This window comes from Macaca mulatta, chromosome 13 (genome assembly GCF_049350105.2).
Source record: "Macaca mulatta isolate MMU2019108-1 chromosome 13, T2T-MMU8v2.0, whole genome shotgun sequence".
In the NCBI taxonomy this organism is placed as follows: domain Eukaryota; kingdom Metazoa; phylum Chordata; class Mammalia; order Primates; family Cercopithecidae; genus Macaca; species Macaca mulatta.
Genome location: NC_133418.1, coordinates 109,414,295 through 109,438,878, shown reverse-complemented (window position 1 = coordinate 109,438,878; position 24,584 = coordinate 109,414,295). Strand labels below are relative to the sequence as shown.

The 24,584-nt window shown below is 37.5% G+C and overlaps 1 protein-coding gene across 2 annotated transcripts in view; it reads right to left on the bottom strand.

The window, feature by feature from the left end:
• NBAS (NBAS subunit of NRZ tethering complex) overlaps positions 1-24,584 on the bottom strand; it is a 390,381-nt gene that overhangs the window by 342,257 nt on the left and 23,540 nt on the right. For both annotated transcript variants that reach the window (XM_015111744.3, XM_077960110.1), the window contains exons 8-9: positions 23,597-23,730; positions 21,439-21,537 (exon numbers count right to left, since the gene is read on the bottom strand). In XM_015111744.3, the coding sequence (XP_014967230.3) occupies positions 21,439-21,537; positions 23,597-23,730 (233 nt within the window). The remainder of the gene's footprint in view (positions 1-21,438; positions 21,538-23,596; positions 23,731-24,584) is intronic.

The window sequence follows — 24,584 nt, the reverse complement described above, 5'->3', positions numbered from 1 at the left end:
AAAGAAAAGTAGAAAAATGATAAGCAACAGCAAATCGCAAAAAAAGAAATCCAAAAGCCAATAATGCAAATTAAAACAACACAGATTTACACCAATCACCCTCTAGAATGTTCAGGGACCTAGCAACCCTTATAAACTACTGGAGAGATTGCAAATTGAATCAATCATTTTGGAGCAACTTGACAATATCAAATAAACGCACACAACCAACTACCCCACAAACTCTGCTCTAAGGAAACTATAGAGAAATTCTCGCATGGGTATATTCATCTTTTGGCAAAAAAAAAAAAAAAAGTTTAGTGTGAAACTTGTTTTGTTTTTTACTTTTATTTTAGGTTTAGGGGTATATGTGCAGGGTTTCTACATGGGTAAATTGTGTGTCGCAGGGGTTTGCTGTACAGATTATTTTTTCACCCAGGTAACAAGCCTAGTACTCGATAGGTAGTTTTTTGATCCTCACAGCACTATTTATAATGCTGAAAAATTAGAAATATTTCAAATGTTTAAAAGGGATGGACAAATAACCAAACAAAGTGTTCAGGAAAACATATACAATGTGAAGGGAACAAATACAAAAATATATATTGGAAGGTCACACACCAAAATTATGACAGCTGCTTCCAGAGGGGAGAAAGTGAGACAAAAGAATGGAAGTAGGGAATGTTGTTTGTATTACGGTCTCTGATATTTATATATCTTTGGGAGTATACACACACGTACATGTACATCTTAGGTCAAAGAAAGATACATTTAATATTTGTTAATTGCATGTAGTAGGTACGTAGGTTTACAGATGCTCCTTGACTTATGATCAGGTAACCAATAAGCCTATTGTAAATGGAAAATACTGTAAATGAAAACTGGGTGTTTTATACATGTGATGGGATGTCAAAACACACAACACAATATCCAAAAAATGCTGGCAACACAGTATATAGAGTATAGTTTGCTTGCCTCATGATCTGATCACATTACCCTCGTGGTTGCATGGCAGACTGGGAGCTTCAGTTTACTGCGATACCCAGCATCACGAGAGTATCCTAGACATACTGCTACCCCAGGAAAAGATCAAAATGCTAAGTACAGTTTCTACTGAATGTGTATTGCTTCTGCACCACCATAAAGTGGAAAAGTCTTAAGTTAAAAAAATTACAAGTTGGGGACCATCTGTATATTATATTATTCTCTGTACTTCTCCTTCTCTCTCCCTTTTTTTTTTTTTAACTTAAAAAGAAGAACATCAAGATACAATATCCCAAATTATGCACATAAATTTCTCTAGTTAATGAAGTCTAGGGGAAAAAAAAAACAGTGAATTGGCTTTAACACATTGCATCAACCCACAAGTCTAGAGAAATACTGAAAAGGAAATTATCATATAATGTGCCTTGTGATATTTTGAGGTTGTGTATACATTAATGATTATATCTTAAGTATTCTTGGACTGGGACTTACTACTAAAATAGTTATTAGATTTTTTAAGAAATTTAGTCTATAGAAGCTAACACTGTAGCAAATAATTTATATCATTAATGTTACTTGCTTTTGCATTAAATTCCTCCACCTAGAATATTTACATGCAATGGTAACCATTAGATCCTTAAATATACAGAATATTTATTTGACTTTTAAGTGCTTAATTTCAAAATAAAATTTTGAAGCAAATATTTTCAAATTATCCCATGAAGATACAGTAAAATGGAATTTTTATAATACAAAGTAAATCCTCTACACTAAAGCACATGACATGGGAATTAGCAAAACTTTACTTCCCCTCAACAAAAACAAGAGAGAAAGAGAAAGAAAAAGATTATCTTTCCCAATAATCTTTGTCTTAGTCCATTTTCACGCTGCTGATAAAGACATACCCGAGAAGGGGCAATTTACAAAAGAAAGAGTTTTATTGGACTTACAGCTCCACATGGCTGGGGAGGCCTCATGATCATGGTGGAAGGCGAGGAGGAGCAAGTCACATCTTACCTGGACGGCAGCAGGCAAAGAGAGCTTGTGCAGAGAAACTCCCATTTTTTTAAAACCATCAGATCTCATGAGCTCCATTCACTATCACGAGAAGAGCATGGGAAAGACCCACCCCCACGATTCAATCATGTCCCACCAGGTCCCTCCCACAACACGTGGAAATTATGGGAGCTACAAGGTGAGATTTGGGTGGGGACACAGAGCCAAGTCATATTAATCTTCAACCTCAAGTTTTATGGAAAATAGCAGGAAAATGATGGGTCTAGAATCAGGAGTATCAAGTTCAACTAACCTTTGCTCAAAAGAAACTATGTAATCTTGAGACATTCCTTTCACACCATTAACATTTACTAAACTGCGTATAACCAATGAGGAATATGCTAAGCCACTGACGAAACCTCTTAGTAAACTACTTCTAATTTTTTGGAAATCAATGTTGAGCATAACTCTTAACTCTCACTTTTGTCCAGTACCACATATGGTGTGCCGGTTAGGGGGCCTGCATTCCTTCTGTACCTTCCTTTGCTCAAACAGCCAGGGATATGCATTCATATAGAGGAATAAATACGAGCAGAGTCCACCACAAGTAAAATAACCAGTAAGCACTGACCACTACTGCACAAGAGCTCTTCAGAAACCTTTCAGTTAGGTACAAAAGCAGCCTAAAAGACACATTAACTGCACGGAGGAAGAGGTCAAAGAAGGCTGCACAGCATAGCACCAGTAAAAGGTTCATCCATTAAACAATTTCCCAGACAGATAAAGGGGTTAGGTAAAGAGCGTTCTAAGCCAAGGGCATTCTAAACCAACATGATGTACAAGAACACAGAGATGAGTTTGTAAATGGTGTGTTCAAAGAACTATAAGAACTGCAATGAGTGCTTCCAGCCTCTAAAGGACAAGTGGGAAATAACAGGGTAGAAGGTTCCAATAGGTCCTTAACAGTACAAATATTCTGTCTTGCTAACTTCCTGGGCAAGAAGTTAATCATGCTCTACCTTCTATCACATAACAGTCATTTAAATCATACCTCCATTACTACACTTGGAGCCATTTGGGTGCAGACACTGTGTCTAATTCATTGTTGTATCCTTTAGAGCATTTACTACGGTTGTTTCAGAAGACACATCTCTCTGGGCACTAAGTGCCAAGAACTACGGTGCCACAAAGATAAATAAGACATAGTCCTTGTCCTTGTCTTAACTTCTCTAGGCTTCAGTTCTCCTACCTGAGAAATGAAGAGGTTGAACCAAATGATGGATGAACTCTTTTCCAGCTCTAAAATTCTAAGAGTCAAAAACTCAAAGCAGGAACACAGGTATCGGACAACAAAAATAAACTGTGACTGATGGAGTGAAAAAACCTAAGGAGGAGTGAATTAAAGGAGCAAGATTAAAGGTAGAGGCCAGAGAAGAACAGGGGGCGGTATCATAGACGTGACCAGGGCAATACGAGAAAAGGCAAGTACAGGCAGAATGCAAGCCCCTAAGCAGCTGACTATACATGATACCGACGAACTGTGAAAGTTAGTGGATACAGACATACTGTTAGATCAAGGAGTAAGTTCTGGTGTTTGATAGCATAGTAGGGTGACTATAGTTAGTAATAATTTATCATATATTTTAAAATAGCTAGAAGAGATTTGAAATGTTCCCAACACAAAGAAATGGCAAATGTTTAGGTGATGGAGATCCTAAATACCCTGATCTGATCATTACACATTGTATACATATATTAAGATATCATGGTATCTTATGTAGCAATTTAAATGTTTTTAATTAACAAAAAAAGTTACACTAAAAATTGGTTCAAGAATTATAAATGGCTTATTAAGAAGGCTCTTCAATCTAATAAATGTTGGAAAAATCTGCCATCTAGTGGCTTAAAACTCCTTAAAACCAAGGAAGGAATCTGTCCAATGACCAGTAACCAATAAAGAAAAAGAAAGAAAGAAAATACTCCCCATATCCCCAAATTTAAAACTGCCTTAACCACACTTGGCAAAGTAAGGGCTCAAAAAACGTCACCTATCAATTCACAGCTAGAAGACATAACTCTTGGGAAAACTGAAATGTTCTCAATATTAATTCATTGTAGTATATCCTAAACATTCTTTACTACAAAAATCCTGCTAGCTCAATATTTTAAACTCTGCTTATCCTTATTTATTACGGTATTTATAAGAAGAAAGCATATATAATCATGACACTTTATATTAGCAGTTCTCACATATAAGCCTCAGAATCACCTAAAAGGCTTGTTAAAATAGATTACTGGGCCACCACTCTGCAGCATCCAAATCAGGAAGTCTAGCATAGACTCCAATAATTTGCATTTCTCTATTTTTTTTTTTTTTAATTTTTGAGACTGGGTCTCACTCTGTCACCCAAGCTGGAGTGCAGTGGTGGCACAATCACAGCTCACTACAGTGTACCTCCCAGGTTCAAGTGATCTTCGCACCCTCAGCCTCCCAAGTAGTTGGGAATACAGGCACGTGCGTGCCTGGCTAATTTTTTTCTTTTTTTAATCTTTTGTAGAAACAAGGATCTCCCTATGTAGCCCAGGCTGGTCTCAAACTCCTAGGTGCAAGTGACCTTCCTGCCTTGGCCTCCCAAAGTGCTGGGACTACAGGCATGAGCCACTGTAACCAGCCAAGAATTTGCATTTCTAACCATTTCCCCAGTTATTCTGATGATACTGGTCAGGGACCACACTTTGAGAACCACTGCTTTACTTTATGTTTGAATCTGTTATCTGATCTCTAGAAGATACACTTTACTATAGGTCAAATTATGATGCATCAGACTATTTAGTCAACATGTGCTTAAGAATAATCACAGAAAACTGATTATATTGAATGATTAATTATTAAAGATAAAATTTGAGAATTTTTCCTGGACTTCTTAGTTCATTAATGAAATCATTACCTGGCAATTTGATGACTGGGCATCCTCTTTAAAACTGAGTGGTACTCAGTTATAAATTTTTTTTTTTTTTTTTTTTTTTTTTTTTTGAGACAGAGTCTCGCTCTGTCGCCCAGGCTGGAGTGCAGTGGCCAGATCTCAGCTCACTGCAAGCTCCGCCTCCCGGGTTCACGCCATTCTCCTGCCTCAGCCTCCCGAGTAGCTGGGACTACAGACAGCCGCCACCTCGCCTAGCTAGTTTTTTGTATTTTTTAGTAGAGACGGGGTTTCACCGTGTTAGCCAGGATGGTCTCGATCTCCTGATCTCGTGATCCACCCGTCTCGGCCTCCCAAAGTGCTGGGATTACAGGCTTGAGCCACCGCACCCGGCCCAATTGTAAATTTTTTAAAACACAATTTAGAGTTTAGAATCAAGAAGTATGGAAAGGCCAGGCACAGTGACTTACATATGTAATTCCAGCAGTTTGGGAGGCCCAGGCAGGAAGCTCACTTAAAGTCAGGAGTTAGAGACCAGCTTGAGCAACATGGCAAGACCGCATTGCCTCAAAAATTTAAAAATTAGCTGGGTGTTGTGACACATACCTGTAGTCCCAGTTACTCAGAAGGCTGAGGAGGGAGGATCGCTTGAGTCCAGGAGGTAGAAGCTGCAGCAAGCCAGGATCACATATATCACTGCACTCAAATATGAAGGACAGGGCGAGACCCTGTCTCAAAAAAAAGAACTACAAAAAAATCTATGAAGTTCAACACTCCTTACTTTCTACCTCCCAAACAGAACTAGACCCACACTCAGACAGATTGTTGTATGACATAAAACAGGGGCCAGAAAACATTTTGTGTAAAAGGCTAGATTATAAATATTTTAGGCTCTGTGGGCCATATGGTCTCTCACAACTACTAGTTTATGTCAGAGCATGAAAAAAAACCAGACAATATGTAAAACAAAAAAAAAGCGTGGCTATGTTCCTATAAATCTTTCTTTATAAACACTGAAATTTGAATTTCATATAATTTTCATGTATGATAAAATATTCTTTTGAGGTTTTTTTCAACAATTTAAAAAATATAAAATCTATGCTTAGAAACAGGCCACATTTGGCCCAGAGGCCAGAGTTTGCCAGAGAAAAGCTTACTGGGCATGGGAATCAAAGACATGAATTTACCACTGAACAGTCATGCCATCTTAGGAAAGTTTCTTGAGCTCTAGGAGCTTAGGTTTCTCTACACACACAAGAGCAGTTATGAAACCATCTCATACTGTGATGAGTAGGATTCAGCATATATAAGTATCTGGTCATCAGTAAAGGCTCTATAAAGTTAATTTCATCTATTATAATCTTCAATTGAAGTCAATTCAATGTCAATTCAGAAAGTGTCTAAAACTTGCAAGGTGCTAAGCTAGCAGTGTAGGAAATACTGTGTGATGAAATCAAGTATTCCCTGCCCTCATGGAGTTTACAATCTTATGGCATTACTATATCATTAACTGACCGCAATCTTAACACTACCTTCTTTGACCCAGCTGGCGGAGGTGATCCCATCTTACAGAAACATCTATTCTGATTCTTTGGTCACCCTGAAGAGGCGTGACCAAAGAATCACTTGTGAAATTACAGTGAGACTGTAATTTCACCAAAGAAAAGTTTGGAAAAACCCTTCCATTCATACAGTTGCTCCACCTAGCTCTTACATTTTAATTCTTCCAAAGTCAGGCTTTCATTTATTTACTGAGAAACATTTATTGAGCACCAAGTATGTGCCAAGCCCTAGTCTAAAAGCTGAAAATAGAGCCGTAAATAACACAGATGAAGTTTCTGCTTTCATGGAAATTACATTCTAGTGTATTAGTATTGCTTTCTCTCTTTATACGCTTTGACAAAGTCAAGTATATTTAACAATTTAACCAAAATCTACTGACAAGTACTCCATGCGAAGCACCGTGCTGCTGAGACTAATGATACAGTTCTAAGACAGGGTTTTTGGCTTTAAAAACAACAATGACATTTTGAGAAACACAGAAATTTACACATGCCTAGAGTTATCTAGACCAGGGGCCAGCAAACTCCAGTCCCTCAAATCAAATTCAGCCCACCATCGATTTTTGTAAATAAAGCTTTATGGAACACAGCCACACTGTGAATTTTATATGTTGTCATGTCTGCTTTCACACTACAAGAGGAGAGTTAAGCAGTTATAACAGAGACCATATGGCCCGCACAGTCTAAAATATTTACAATCTGCCCCTTTACAGGAAGTGTGCTGACCGCTGGCACAGAGCAAAGAAAACATGAGAGGGTGTAATAGGAAGCTAGACAGACGAAAGGCCAAGCTACAAAAGGCCTTTAATACTAATCTAAGAAGCGATATCTCTATCCCAAGGGCTAAAGGAAATCAGAGAAGGATTTCTAAGTAGAGAAGTAAATGATCAGAGTTGTATTTTAAGACCTGTGATTCTTTCTAACAACAGAAATGAAAAGAAATTAGAGGAAGAGGAAACAACTTGATAAGTAAATTGGGTCAGAAGTAACGAGGGTCTGAATTATAAGGATGGCACTAGAAATGTGGAGGAGGAGGCATACTAAAGAAGCAGAATCAACAAGGCTTGAAGATCATAAGAACGAGTTGAGAATTATCTAACATAAATCTCAAATTCTGGCCTGGTGGAAATATTATACATCAAGATATGGGAATACATGAGAAAAAGCAGGTTTGAAGGAGGAAAATTATGAACACAGAATATAATAAGTACAAGGTAGTTGTGAGCTATCCAGGAAAAGATGTTCAGTAAGCGAGTGAATAAGCAGCTTTGTGGCCTAGGAGTACCTTCTGGGATACAGACTTAGAAGGTATTACATATGCATTTAAGTAGTTAAAAACCACTAGGTCTGAATAAGGCTGCCTATAAAAATATATAGAATAGGTAAGGGAAAAAATATGGCCAAAAGATTCCATTAAAATACTATGAGAATTGATAACCAAGTTTAATGTAGGAGCAATACACAGCTGACCCCTGAATACCACAGGGTTACGGGTGCCAGCCCCCAAGCAGGCAAAATCCATGTATAACTTTTGACTGCCCCAAAATTTAACTACTAATAGGCTAATGTTGACCCAAGCCTTACTGATAACAAAAACAGTCTATTAACACATATTTTATAGGTATTACATACTGTATTCTTACAGTAAAGTAAGCTAAAGAAATGAAAATGTTATTAAGAAAAAATCCTAAGATTAAATACATTTACAGTACTGTACTGTATTTATCAATGCTGTATGTTTACATAGTCTGTTTATAAGATCAATCATCTGTCTGAAAGGGTGCGCACCACAGCTGTAGATTCAACCTGTGGCGCATATCGAGCGATTCAACTTTTTCTTGTCATGTCGTGACTTCTCCCTGCTTCCTGGGAGCACTTCCAGCATCACTAGTGGGACTTCGTATGGGTCCCATGGCATTATTCAAGGTTTACAGTACCGCACTAAACACTATGAAAAATACACGAGAACCTCGAGAGATTACTTTTTACTGTGATACGCAATTTCCTGGAGACTAACTGCTCACTTGGAGATGATTAGCACCATGCAACATTTTAAGTGGGTACTTGCAACGCAAGCTCACTGCAACAGCAACAGGTGGCTACAAAATTATTACCATAGTACAGTATTACCACAGCTACTTTATGCAGTTATTATTTAACACTACATCTTTATGATTGTTTACATTTCTCTTGACTGTGAATGTCACCATACACGGTCTGTAAGTTTTGATAAATGTTATTTTTTTATAATAGATTTGTGTATATTACATGGTAATAAAATAGAATTATATCTGCATATATTTTATGCATTCATGACATATCTAATTTTTTCTCAATATTTTTGATACTTCCAAGGTATGTGGTTCATCTGCAAGTTTCTTCATGTTGTTGCCAATCTTCAAAAAAACATTTCTAATATATTTATTGAAAAAAATCTGCGTGTAAGTGGACCCATGCAGTAGAACCCTGTGTCGTTCAAGGATCAGCTGTACAGGCAGCATTCCGCATCCATGGGTTCTGCATACGGGGATTCAACCAACCACAGATGAAAAATATTCAGAAAAAAAAGGGATGGTTGTATCTGTACTGAACATGTATAGACTTTTTTTCTTGTCATTCTCTAAACAATACAGTATGACAACTATTTATAGAGCATTTACATTGGATGAGATATTATACATAGTCTACAGATGACGTGAAATACACAGGAGGATGTGCATAGATTATATGCAAATACTACGCCATTTCACATCAGGGACTTGAGCATTTGTGGGTTTTGGTATCCAGGAGGGGTCCTAGAACCCAGCCTCCACAGATACCAAGGAATGACTGTGCAAAAATAAACTGTATTTCTATAGGCTAGGTGCAGTGGCTCATGCCTGTAATCCCAACACTTTGGGAGGCCAAGATGGGCGAATCACCGGAGGTTAGGAGTTTGAGACCACCTTGGCCAACATGGTGAAACCCTGTCTCTATTAAACATACAAAAATTAGCTGGGTATGGTGGTAGATGCCTGTAATCCCAACAACTCAAGAAGCTGAGGCAGGAGAATCACTTGAACCTGGGAGACAAAGGTTGCAGTGAGCCAAGATCACGCCACTGCACTCCAGCCTGGGGAACAGAGCGAGATTATGTCTCCAAATAAATAAATAAACTGTATTTCTATCTACTAGTAGTGAACAGTGAAAAAAAGCTAACTAAGGTAGGAAATATATCTCAACCTTCAGACGCTAGCATACCTCTTTCAAATGATTTTTTGGTATATTAAAGGTATCATTTACATCATCTTTTTATTTGTTCATTTATTTAAAGTTAGCACATAAAAGCTAAACAACTGTGCTTTATCATAACCACTACTCTCTGTGACACCACAGATTTTTTACACAAATTAGAAACATTTGTGCATGTAAAATGTAAAGCCATCATGTTGCCGTATTTGGGAGATACACGGTGAATAGAAAAAGATAAAATAATACCTGAAACAGAGTGACTTCCTGACTGCCAAGATGATGGCAGTGGTTCCTAACTGTGATACGGGGAGCAAGATGCCCCACACAGGTTTTGAAAGGTAGATATTCTTGAGTAAATGTGATGATATAGATTGTGTGCACTTATTACATGTCCCGGTTCAAACTGGGGTAGGAGTAGGGGGAGAGCTGGCAGCATCATATAAGCATCATATATGTGGTTTTGTAAAATATATGTATGCAAATATTATCTAGCTATGAATACATATAAAGAACAAATACATGTGTCAATTAGAAGATTCTTGGCAAAAGGAATTTAAGTATAAAGTTCTACTGGTAAGGCTTTCCTTGCGGTAGACATGGAAAATCTAGGTACTTCAGCTAAATGTCAATACTATAACACTACTTTTGCTGTCTGTGCTTACTAAACAAACTTCTGATTACAATTGGGATTCCCACATGGGTCTATCAAGACAAGTTTCCTGGTCCATTTTATAGTTTTCAAAATAAAGTATTATATTGGCTCACTGATGCTTTTTTCTTTACATAAATCTTTTGAGCTACATTAGCCCCTAAGTGTGATATCCTCTCTGCACATTGACAAATTCAGTTTTCTGGGTCTTTCAAGTTTTCTGGATTAGAGTAACCTCGCTAAAGAGAAAACTGTTTCTCTCTGAGCATGAAATCTTGATGGCATGAACTCGTGTTTTACTCATGTTTGTCACCCCTACCTGCAACAAGTGCCTTAGTGGTCTGACTGGCATGTTGTAGGCTTCCAAGGAAGTCAGAATAAACACACATGCATACACATGCTCACCCCATGCAGACAGACAAGAGAAGATGGATATCCAGTTCTGCTACTTCTACACTTGTGTCAACCATCAATCTTAGCTCCTTATGGGCCCAGGCCTGGCCTCACAGTACTTCTTCGCCCAGTTTTTTAGGCAGCTACAACCAATGGAAGGGAGAGAGCAACTAAAATGAAATTTATTGCTATCCCTCATTAGGGCAACTTCAAAGCAAGGAACATATCCTAGTCATTATCCCATTCATCCCATTAAATCTCCCAGAGCTTATAGCACAAGGATTTTTAACTGGAGGGGAGGACACCTGATCAAGTCTTTGAGGGTAGGACCTAGGTATGCAATTTTTTTAATTTTCAATAGGTAATTCTGCTGTCCACACCTTGTTAAGAGTCATTGGCCTGGCACAGAATGTCAATAAAAGTACTAATGAATAAATTAACTTAGAGTTCTTGGACGTTCTTGCCTGTTTCCTTCCCTCAACCCACAGCTGATGCTAAAGAACATAAGCTGAAGATTTAATTCCCTCTCGATCCTTAGGGTGGATTTAAGCAACTCCACTACAAAAACAAAATATATTCAGCATCTACCTATATGGTTTATTCCACATCTACTTTTTATCCAGATTTAAATGACTGTCCAGGTTCTGAAACCAAATTCCCAATTTCCATCCCAATACCAGCAATTTAATTTTTGAAGTCTTACTCAAACTTGTTCTCCCAGGAAAAGTAAATTTTGTCTCTGAAGCCTGCTGTTGCCTGCCAGGTATCCCTGACAATGAATCTTTCCACAATGCCTGCTGTTAAACTCTCCACCACAACTTTCCTCTGTCAAATGCTACACAGTAATCTACAATGACCCTCCTTGGTGCTTGAAGAACTGTGGTCTGTGCCCAGTACAGTGCCAGAAAAGTGTGGTAAAGAAAGAGTAAATGACTTACTTTGGGATTACACAGTTAGAAAGTAGGACAATCAAGAACAGAATTCAGGGCTCCTGTCTCCTATTCCAGTACACATTCTATTACATTAAAAAATATTTTTAAAATTTTCTGTAGATATAAAACCAACTGTAGTAGTGGTTGCATAACTCTATACATTTAGTAAAAATCAATCAATTATATACTGAAAATCAGTGTCAAAGGGTCATCAAGGACTGCGAACATGAGTGGCTTTTCAAAAAGCACAGCTTCTCCCAAGAAAGTAGGTATATTCTCTGCCTTTTGACTTTGTTGAGATGTAAATTAGAGTCTAGAAGTAGCTACCTTCAAACACTAATTACCTTTTTGTAGCTATCAAGGAAATGTTGGAAATACAAAGCCACGTCAGATGTTGCTTATAAAAATTTTCAACAAAATTGAAAACAAAAATAGGAACAAAATTACAAAAATAAAAAAGTTATATACTACTGAAAGCAGTAAGTGCCACTTAAAAATCTATACATAAAGTGTTCTATTTGAACCTAACTCATTAAGTGTTATTTGGGACTATATGATTCCCAGATAGGGTGTAAACTCCTACAGGGCAGGTACTACATTTGAATCTCCACCAGCAAGCATAGTACCCACCATGAACAAAAAGCTTAATGCCATCTCGCCTAACAATGCAGAGATCAGAGAATCTTCTCAGCCAGAATTAGGCTGTAATCTCTGCTAAAACCAACAGAGCAAAGAGAACATTAAGAATACAAAAAAGGCCGGGCGCGGTGGCTCAAGCCTGTAATCCCAGCACTTTGGGAAGCCGAGGCGGGTGGATCACGAGGTCAGGAGATCGAGACTATCCTGGCTAACATGGTGAAACCCCGTCTCTACTAAAAATACAAAAAACTAGCCGGGCGTGGTGGCGGGCGCCTGTAGTCCCAGCTACTTGGGAGGCTGAGGCGGGAGAATGGCGTGAACCCGGGAGGCGGAGCTTGCAGTGAGCCGAGATCACGCCACTGCACTCCAGCCTGGGAGACACAGCGAGACTCCGTCTCAAAAAAAAAAAAAAAAAAAAAAAAAGAATACAAAAAAGATGGCAGCGAGGTGTTGGGGTAGGTTGAAGAAAGGAAGCAAGACTGGAATGGAATGAGACAGTCTGAGTGTTTAAGGATAAAATACATTAGGCTGTGAGTTAGGATATGTAAGAAAGAAAATAGTCAAAATCAGCATATTCATAGAGCTTATCCCAAAGCTTCTCAACTAATTTTTGTTTCATATTACCAAATTTACCATCTCAGTTTCTCTTCTTCAACAATGCTCGCAACATTAGACAAAACGATGAATTTCATAAAACCCTGAGTTTGTATATTACCAATTTATCGAAATTCAACTCTGGCTGATTATCTTCACATTTATAAAATCTTTGTGGATGATAAACATCACAGGCCCACATTACTGGAATAACGGAAAATAAATAAAAATGTGATAAATAGGCCGAGTGCAGTGGCTCACGCCTGTAATCCCAGCACTTTGGGAGGCCGAGGCTGGTGGATCACAAGGTCAGGAGATCAAGACCACGGTGAAACCCCGTCTCTACTAAAAATACAAAAACTAGCCGGGCGCAGTGGCAGGCGCCTGTAGTCGCAGCTACTCAAGAGGCTGAGGCAGGAGAATGGCATGAACCCGGGAGGCGGAGCTTGCAGTGAACCGAGACCGCACCACTGCACTCCAGCCTGGGCGACAGAGCAAAACTCCCTCTCAAAAAAAAAAAAAAAAAAAAAAAAAGTGATAAATATTTCAGCTTCTTTCGTTTAAAAAAAAAAAAAAAAGACCACATAATGGAAAATACAAACAAGCTAGCAAAATTTTCGTCACATACAACAGGCCACTTAAACATGCTCCTTGCTTTACAACAATCTTCATTCAGAAACAATAATGCAGTCATCCATCTCCAAACTAACTGCCACCAAGAGATGTATATGATTGTACAACCAACAAAAGGCCCTCTTTCTTTGGTTTGATAATATATCAAACTTTCCAGACATTCTTATTTAAATGGAGACTGCCCCTCAAAAATACCCTAAATTGCTTAGATCCTGAGTCAAAAAGTAAACATCTTAAAAGTAGTAAGTATAATCTGACTTTAAGGAACTTTATCCCATAATAACTATTCAGTATGATCATTTCAATCCTACAGTCCCACTTACCTTCCTGAAATAATGCCAGGAAAAAAGAAATCAAATACTGACTCTTGTAACAATTGAAGAGAGTGGAGTAGTCAGTATGAAATAAACAATCAAACAAAAACAGTCCAGCATTAAGATATAAAATACCCTTCTTTTAAAAGGGACGAGAGAGAAAAAAAAAAAACAACAGAAATGTGGGGTATGAAGAAGAACACAAAATGGAAAAGGAGAAAAAAGGAAAAGTCAAAAGAAAGAAACATAAATTTTCTTCTCTACTCAAAAAATAAAAGTTATTTATTCAAGGTGCCCTCAAAGCCAGAGCTCATACACTATTCATTGCGACTTTTACAAAGGTGTATACCACATATTCCTTGCTTTCAAGTATCTGATAGTCTAACTGGAGATATGAGATATGTGTCCACCTATTTGAACTACCATAACAAAATACCTGAGAGACTGAGTAATTTATGAAGAACAGAAACCTATATTCTCACAGTTCTGAAGACTGGGAAGTTCACAAGGTGTGGTGAGGTTGGTTGTCTGGTGGGAGCTGCTCTCCACTTCCTAAACGGCGCCTTGTTTCTGCATCTGCCAGAGGGGAGGAACACTGTGTCCTCACATGGCAGAAGGTGGGAAGACAACGGGTGGAGCCTCTTCTATGAGGGCCTTAAACACACTCATGACGGAGGAGTCCTAACGGCCTCATCAGGTCTTAAAGGCCTCACCTCTTAACGCCATCGCATTGGCCGTTAAGTTTCAACACATGGATTTTGGAGGGCAGATGTTCACACTATAGAAGGATATATTCATCAAAATAGAAAACAATTAACAATAAAATATGGTGTATTTAAATAGTGCCCAAACTGTGGTACAAACACAGAATAGCAGTTATATATAAGATAACGAGTAGGTCCTTGTCACGTGTGACGTGAACTAGTACCTGATCATCTACGAGTCACCCAGCCTCTAGTATCTCCCTATGGAATCAACATTCCTCAAACCACAAATGATCGTATTTCTTCAGCTCAAAAATTTGAGTCCCCTAAAGAATAAGCTGCCTCTTACCACTCCCAATTAACGGGCCTCAACCTGCCCTTCCCATGTCCTATCTCCTACCACCACTATCACCTCCCTTGTCCTCAGACACACACTCTACAGTGTCAGCCAAGCTACACCACTTACAATTTCCCAAAACTACACCATGATTTCTTTTCCCTTGCCACTATTAACATTGTCACTTTGTCTAGAATGTCCATCATATCTGGATTGTATCCATTCACCAAAGCAAGTCCAAGTGCTACCTGCGATGCTTCCGTGCTCCTTCAAGCAAGTAGTAGCTCCTTTATTTGGACCCCCACCTCACTGTATCTGCATTCCTTTAAGGCGCTTATTTATAAATAATATGAATATATTTATATTTATATAATAAATATATAATATATATTTTAATATATGTGAAATACATTTTTATATATTATATATGTTTAGATACGTAAATGTATATATATACACACACACATAGAGCATTCAGAGAAAGAAATGTATTTTAGACATTAGTAAAAAACATATGCATACACTGGCCTGGCATGATGGCTCACGCCTGTAATCCCAACACTTTGGGAGTCTGAAGCGGGAGGATGACCTGAGGTCAGGAGTTCGAGACCAGCCTGGCCAACATTGTGAAACCCAGTCACTACAAAAATACAAAAATTAGCCAGACCTGATGTCAAGTGCCTGTAATCCCAGCTACTCAGGAGGCTAAGGCAGAAGAATCACTTGAACCAGGAAGGCAGAGGTTGCAGTGAGCTGAGATCACACTATTGCACTTTAGCCTGGGCAACAGAGTGAGACTCCATCTCAAAAAAAATAAATAAATAAAATTAAAATATATATATATATATGAATACACACATATATTATTTCCTAAGAATATGAGATCTTAGGTCAGAATTGCTCTCCATCTTCACATCTCCCCCAACCCCTAACATGGTGCATTCCACAAGGCAAGCCACAATAAAGACGGTCACGGAAAGCAGGCCAGATAAAGATAGAATGGACTTTCTACCTCATCAATCATCCTAATACCAACAACTTCTGTAACTGAACACACACGCTTTTTAAGAAACATATTCAAAAAGTATATATATGTGCTGAGAAAGTGAGGTATTAATAACTACACTTTAAAACAACAAAATTAGCAGGGCGTGGTGGCTCATGCCCGTAATCTCAGCACTTTGGGAGACTGAGGTGGGTAGATTGCTTGAGCTCAGGAGTGCAAGATCAGCCTGAGCAACATGGCAAAACCCTATCTCTCCAAAATCAACAGCCAGGTGTGGTGGCGTTCGCCTGTGGTCCCAGCTACTTGAGAGGCTGAAGTGGGAGGATCGTTTGAGCCCAGGAGGTTGAGGCTGCAGTAAGCCAAAATCATGCACTGGACTCCAGCATGGATGACAGGGTGAGACCCTCTCTCAAATAAATAAATAAAATAAAACCAAAAAATCAACTTGAACTAAACCCAAAAGACTTTAAAGGAGGAAACCCTGCTTAAACGATAAAATGTGATCCCAAAGTAAATGTTAACATAAACAAGAGGTCACCCTCAACAGAAATCAAACTAGCAATCAGAGTGCCATGGGTACTGTATATGCACTGTCAAAGCTTGGCAAAATTCACAATAAAGAACTGAGCATGTCACAGCAAAACAAATTCTATTCCATTTCTAATAGCAAGATTTAAATTCAAGACTTAATGTGAAGCTAGGCACAGAAAATATAAGATCTAACATATTAAATATTGAAAGGCCAGTCTTTATATAAGAATTTGACAAAAATAAAATCAAAATGGCATGATTTTATTATTGTAATATGTTTATTTTATAATCAAAAATGTTTTGTGGTAATAAATTGTGTAATTATTTGCAGCATATAGGATTACATTCAATACTATAAAATGCAAAGACCTCTAACTTCACATATAAACATTCAACTATATCCAAAATAAAACAGAAGTCTATTATCATTTCAGATTACCTACTGTTAATATTTTTAAATTATGTTTAAATTTTTAATTTAATATTAAATATTTAATTTTTAAATTAAATTAATATTTTTAAATTTTTAATTTTTTTTAGTTAGCCAGATTTTTTAAACTGATCATCAAATTTCTTAAGGATAAACAACTAACTCTTAAACAGAGCCACACAAATCAAAAGGAGTAAGTTAAAAGTATTATATTTATGCAATACTAAATAATAACTTTACCTATCATTTCCTGAAAACCTATCATGTGCTGAATATTTAATCCTCAAAACATCCTGGGGCTCACTAAATATTCATTTCAACTCCCTTTTGTCTTTTTTTAAGAAAGATATTTAAAAAACTAAAGAGAACTTCTATAAGTGAAAAATATAACAATAAAATCTAAAATCACGATAACTAATTTAAAAAGGAGATGCAGCACAAAAGAATTTGTAATATAGGAAACATATCGGCAAAAATTAACCAGAATATAGATTTTTTCAAAATAAAATCATATGTATCAGTAATTTACTATATTTATAAAAGATCTCAAAAAGCGTTTCAATCTACTTTCTTCAGTAAGTACATGTATTTATACAGAAAAAATTAAAATAATATTTTACTTCTCTCTTTTCCACAAAAACAAAGTAGTGGGGGAAAGGAGAGTGGGAAAAAATTAAAGGTCATTCTAGGAGAACCTACATCTAGATAACAGAAATCCCAGAGAATTAAAAAAAAAAAAAAAAAAAAAAAAGGAAGAAGAAGAAGAAGAAATAATCAAAGAAATAATTCAAAGAATTTTCTCAAAAGTGAGATTTTTTACTATCTAAAGTGAAGGGCCAGCATCGTGGATATTAGTAAACCTACGCCAAGTCATAACATGGTCAAATTTCAGAACACTGGGGGAAAAAAAGAGAATCTTACATTCCAGAGAGAAAGAAGACAAAAAGCAGAGAAAGAAAGAAACATGGGTTTTACACTGCAATGACATTCTCGAGAGCAACACTACTAGAAGCTACAAGAAAATAGAACAATACCTTCAAAATTTTATAGAAAAAGTATTTCCATCCTACAATTCTATTCAGTCAAATGATCAATTAAGTGCATGAAGATAAAATGAAGCCATTTTCAGATATGCAGGGCTTCAAAAAAATGTATTTCCCATGTACCATTTCTCAGGAAGTTACAGGAGGTTGTGACCCACCAAAACAGTTAAATAAACCAAAAAAGAAAAAAATATATATATATAAGGAACAGGTCATGTAACCAGAGAGAAATAGGGAAGCAATCTTCTGCATAATGGTGAAGTGAAATTCCAAGACAATAGCTATGTGGCAGGTGTTAAATCCAAACTGGAGCAGATCAGAAAGTTCTGAGATCTCCATCCATGGCCATACTACACTGAATGCACCTGATCTTGCATGATCTCAGAAGAAAGTTCTGAGACCTCTTCAAGATGATCAAACAGCACACCTAAAAGGAGGTTTACACTATGGAGGTGAGTTTAGGGGAAAGTCTGTGATAAGTACATTTCAAAACATGACAAATTAAAAAGAATTATTAACTACAAGGAAAATAAACAAGTAAGAAGTTACCAGGTGGGTCTTCCTATGGCATGCAAAGCCCTGCATGATTCAGCACTCACCACGCTCTCTTTGACCTCACCTTGTTACTCTGCATCACAATCTGCTTCAGCCTAACTAGCTTCACTGCTGTTCCTAAAAATGCCAAGCACACTTCCAACTCAGGGCTTTTGCTCTGGCTATTCCTGCTGCATAGAATACTCTTCTCCCAGATACCTAAAAACTACTAATACCCTTACCTACTGCAGGGCTTTGCACAAATGTCACTTCCTCAGTGAGGGTAATGCGGCCACCGTATTTCAAACTAGAACTTGCACCCTACTCTCCCAGCCTTCCACTCTCCATCTCTGATTATTTTTTCCCGTAATACTTAGCTCCTCGCATACTTTATATTCATTGTTTGTTGTCTGTCATTCCCTCAAAAAGTTCCAGGAGGAAGATATACCCTAAGCACCTGGAACAGTATGTGGCACAGAGTAGGAAATCAATATATGCTTGTCGAATGAAAAAATGAATAAATAAAAATGGAAAATCATTGAAATCATGAAATACTATACAAGCTTCTTGTCTTACCTATAAGTATCATCTACATAACCATAATAATCATACTATAGGCCGGGCGTGGCGGCTCACGCCTGTAATCCCAGCACTTTGGGAGGCCAAGGTGGGCGGATCACAAGGTCAGGAGATCAAGACCATCCTGGCTAACACGGTGAAACCCTGTCTCTACTAAAAATACAAAAAATTAGCTGGGTAAGGTGCCGGGCGCCTGTAGTCCCAGCTACTCGGGAGGCTGAGGCAGGAGAATGGCGTGAACCCAAGAGACAGAGTTTGCAGTGAGCCGAGATTGTGCCACTGCACTCCAGCCTGGGCGGCAGAGTGAGACTCCATCTCAAAAAAAAAGAAAAAAACTATAAAATTATGATATAACAGGATTTAACATATGATGTAACATAACAGGAGAACAAAGTGAAAGTTATTTGTGCATACACATGGTAGAGTAAGAAAACTAAATACCCATCTTCCACAAAGGGAAGTAAATAAACATTGTGTAAAATTGGAATCAAGAAGTACAATGTAAGCTTTTTATTTAAATATATGAAAAAAATTAAAACAACCAATTAAAATAGCTAAAAGTGGTTACTTTTGGAAAGCAAGAAGTTGGGTGGAGGAGTCAGTTTTTAAATTTAAACACTTAAAATTATGTGCAAATACAACTCATAAAAATAAAATGTAAATATAAGAAAAAAATTTTTAAAAAGTCACATCTTGGTAAAAAAAAAATACTCATTATGCATGTAATAGACTAAGAATTAATATCTAGATTATATAAAAATGTCAACAACAAACCCCCTATCAAAAGAAAAGAAATAAAACCAGCATTTCATAGATGAGAAAACATGAATGGCCAATAACATATGAAAAGCTACTCAGTTTCATCAGTAAGCAGGAAAGTACAAATTAAAACCAGAGTGATATATTCTTTTACATCTACCAAATCAGCAAACATTTAAAAGTCTCACACCATCAAGAGTACTACTGAGAATGTGAAACGAGAGAAACTTTCATAAGCTGCTGATGGGACTGTAACCTGGTACAAATACTCTGGAAAACATTTGGCATAATCTAGTAAAGTTGAAGATGTACTAACCTGACAATCCAGCATTGCCACTCCTAATTATACATCCTACAGAAACTTTCGGACATATATATCAGAGGAATGCACAATTATTTTTACCACAGTACTATCTTTATAACAAAAAAAATTAGAAACAAACCAAATTTTAATCTACAGGAGAATGAATAAATATGTTGCAAATTATTTGCAAAATGAAATGTCCTAAACAGTAGTTAAAAATGAATAAACTAAAGCAAAACACGCACCAAAAAGCAAGTCACGAAGTGAGAGCTGTGATGTCTTCCGTGTGATTGACTCCATTTACATAAAATTAAAACAGCAAAACCAAATATGAATGAGTGATAAAACTATAAAGAAAGCCAGAAAATCACGTACACAAAACTCAGGACAGCAGTCCTCTCTAGAACGGAGACGATGGGATCAGGGAAGAGCAGAAGGAGGACTTCAGTGTGTGTGTGTGTGTGTGTGTGTGTGTGTGTGTGTGTGTGTTCTTTTGTAGTATAATAATAAAGTCCTGAGTGTGTGTGTGTGTGTGTGTGTGTGTGTTCTTTTGTAGTATAATAATAAAGTCCTGAGTGTGTGTGTGTGTGTGTGTGTGTGTGTGTGTTCTTTTGTAGTATAATAATAAAGTCCTGAACTAAACACAGACATATGACTGAATAGAATACCACCTTGCATACGTTTAAGGACTTGTCAATAAACACAGAGTAAGCTCAAAATTCAAAACTCAAGTTAGGTTTGTCTTACTCAAACTTTGATACTCTTCCCATTTATGAAACCAAACATTTAGCTTGGCTATCCTATAAAAAGTATGTGACTTCTGTTCTTAAGTAACGAAATTAAAGGGGAGAAATCACTGGAACTAGAAAATGCCATAAGGTTTCTAGTAACCCTCAATGTAGATGCAAATACATAGGGAAGTGGCATATGTGAATGACGGGACACAGTTGTTGGAAGGAACTGTGCAGTATCAGTGCAGCCATAACTACCAAGGAGAGAAAGAAGGGAATTAGCATCTACTGAGGCCATTCTGTATGAGGGCACTTTATATACAGTACTAGTTCTCTCACTAATTCTCTGAGTTAGGTATCATACTCATTTTACAGATGAGAAAAATAAGGTCCGGGGGTTAAAAGAGGAGAACAAATTCCTCAGTGAATATGCCCAGTGCCCCATCTAGCTCAGAAGAGCTCAGTGAGCCAGATGGATAAGCATGAATAATCAGATGACAACAATATTATAGATATTAAAGATAACTATGCACAAGAGGAGAAAATTAAGAAGTCAACATAAGAATCAGAATAGTTTATTCTATCTGAATCTATGCCAACATTTCTATGTCCACCTAATATTCCACTAAATATGAGAACAAATGGTTACTTACCTGTGACCAGGGTGGTAAATAGCTGTGTTGATTCCATGAGGATAATGACTACTGAAGCTGAAACAGTGACTTTCTTGGTAGCTCTGATTTGTTCCAACACTAAATTTAAGAAAGTAATTAAGAAATAAATACCATTAAACCACAATGAATATCACTAAATACCCAATAAAGTGTTTAGAATTTAAAAGACAGACAATACCAAATATTGCTGAGGATTAAAACAACCAGAACTCTGATACATTATGAGAAGGTAATTGATAAAACCATGTGGTAAAAAGTGTAGTTTTTTATAAAAATAAACTACATCTCCCCTACGACCCAGCAATCCCACATGAAGATAATGACCCAAGAGAAATGAAAATGTATATCCACAAAGACTTGTACAAGAATGGTTGTAACAGCATTATTTGCAGTGGCCCAGAACTGGAAACAAGGTTCTATCAATAGAAGAAAGGATTTTTAAAATCATGAGCTATTCATACAACAAAATACCAATCATCAATAAAAAGGAATAAACTAGTGATATATGTAAAAATATGAATGAATCTCAAAATATGATGAATGAAGGAAGACTTAGACAAAAGAGTACATACTACAGTCATTCCTAGGCATCCTTGGGGGACTGGATTCAGGATGCTCAGAGGATAACAAAACCTGCAAACGTTCAAGCCCTTGATATAAAATGGCATCGTAGGCCAGGCGGGGTGGTTCAGGCCTGTAATCCCAGCACGTTGGGAGGCCGAGGTGGACGGATAATAAGGTCAGGAGATTGAGACCATTCTGGCTAACACAATGAAACCCTGTCTCTACTAAAACTACAAAAAATTAGCCAGGCTTGGTGGAGGGCACCTGTAGTCCCAGCTACCTGGGAGGCTGAGAATGGCGTGAACCCAGGAGGCGGAGCTTGCAGTGAGCAGAGATCACTCCACTGCACTGCAGCCTGGGTGACAGAGCAAGACTCCATCTCAAAAATAAATAAATAAATAAAAATAAAATAATAAAATAAAATGCCATAGTATTTTCATACAACCCGCACATATCCTCCTGTATACTTTGAATAATCTCTAGATTCCTTATAATACCCAAGACAATGTAAATGCTATGTAAATAGTTGTTATGCTATATTGTTCAGAGAATGACAAGAAAAAGTCTGTACATGTTCAATACAGACACAGTTTCCGAATGTTTTCAATCCACAGTTGATCAAATCTACAAATGCAGAACACACAGATACAGAGGGATGACTGTATATTATTCCATTAACAAATTTTTAGAATGGGCAAAACTAATCTGTGATTTGAAAAAAAATTTAAACACTAGTTGTTCTGGGAGTGGGTATGGAAATAGATTTATTGGGAAGGGGCGTGAGGGAACTTTCTAGTATGATGGTAATGTTCCGTATCTTTTTTTTTTTTTTTTTTTTTTGAGACAGAGTCTGGCTCTGCCGCCCAGGCTGGAGTGCAGTGGCCGGATCTCAGCTCACTGCAAGCTCCGCCTCCCGGGTTCACGCCATTCTCCTGCCTCAGCCTCCCGAGTACTTGGGACTACAGGCGCCCGCCACCGCGCCCGGCTAGTTTTTTGTATTTTTTAGCAGAGACGGGGTTTCACCGTGTTAGCCAGGATGGTCTCGATCTCCTGACCTCGTGATCCGCCCGTCTCGGCCTCCCAAAGTGCTGGGATTACAGGCTTGAGCCACCGCGCCCGGCCAATGTTCCGTATCTTGACAGAGGTTTGAATTGCACAAATGTACACATTTGTCATAACACACTAGCTGGTACAATTAAGATGTATGCATTTCACTTCATGCAAATTTTACCTCAAAATGAAGAAAACTATAAGCAAATATTAAACTCTAATTAATAATATGCATGCTAAAGCATTTGAGTACTGATATCTCCAAGTCACTATGAAATGATTAATAGCTGGATAGAGGGGTGGATATATGAATAGAAATATGATATAGCAAGCACAGTAAAATCCTAATTGTAGAATCCAAGTGGAAGTAATGGGTGTTCACCACACCACTCTTTCAACTTCCCTATTATATTTGCAGTTTTTCATAATAGGCAGAAAGGAAAAAAAAGAAATATCAAAATCTGACATTAAACCAGAGAAATAAATAATATTTCAAGTATGGCTTCCCAAAGTACATTTTTACCTTACAAGGTAACTTCTAAGTTCTCCTCGGTAATTGATGACCAGGAGTTCTGCAGACCACTGTGCACTTGCTTTATATTCTAAAAAGATCAACCCAGCAATGGCATAGCTTAAGTCACCTATAAAACTAGATGCCTACAGAAGAGGAGGAAATTAAGTTACTAAAAAAAAACTAGATAAAAGTTGACACATTCATAATCAGAGAATATCTGATATACTGGCTTCAGGTACACTTCATGCAAGATAACTTCAGAATTGCTCTGTATACTCAAGAATCATGCAAGTCAGAATGCCTAGATCTAGACACTCAAATCTAGACCATCCCTCTCAGACACAGGCTGAAACCACAGCAGTCCCTTTGAAGAAGATATTCACCTACAGAGTAAATTTCTATTCAGATTTTATGTCAATTACAGAAAAAAATAAAGATAATGCCACCATTCAGCCTCTAAAAACTCTAAGAACTTGTTTAAAGATAGAAGCTTCCAAATGTTAACTTCCGCTGCCAGCAATAGCCTGTGGTTAAAAAAAAAAGTCTCCAGTTTCCATTTGCCTAATCAGCAACCTAAAGGAAATGACACATAAAATACTCACTCAATGTTAACCTTTCTCCATTAACTAAATACCAGGCTAAACTGCTAAAGATTTGAAGGCCTGTACACCTTGGGAAGCACACAAAATAAAGCTTATCACCCATGAAGGGGATTCAAATATGCCAACCCAAAATATGCCACTTTGGCATAAGGATTACTTTGAGCTGAAGGCAACGGAGAATCAACAGATGCAGGAAAAATTCTTTGCCCTCCCCTTAAATGCCTAAAAACAAAGCATAAATTTATCTTTGTGAAAGTGCTCCTCAGTACCAGGAGGAGGAGATGGACTCATCCCTGGAGACCAGAAGTCATATCAAGATGAGTCTGTGCAAACAGACTTTATTAAAATCCCTTTCTTCCATGAATTTGTCCTGCATTTCTTAGTCACTTTCCCAC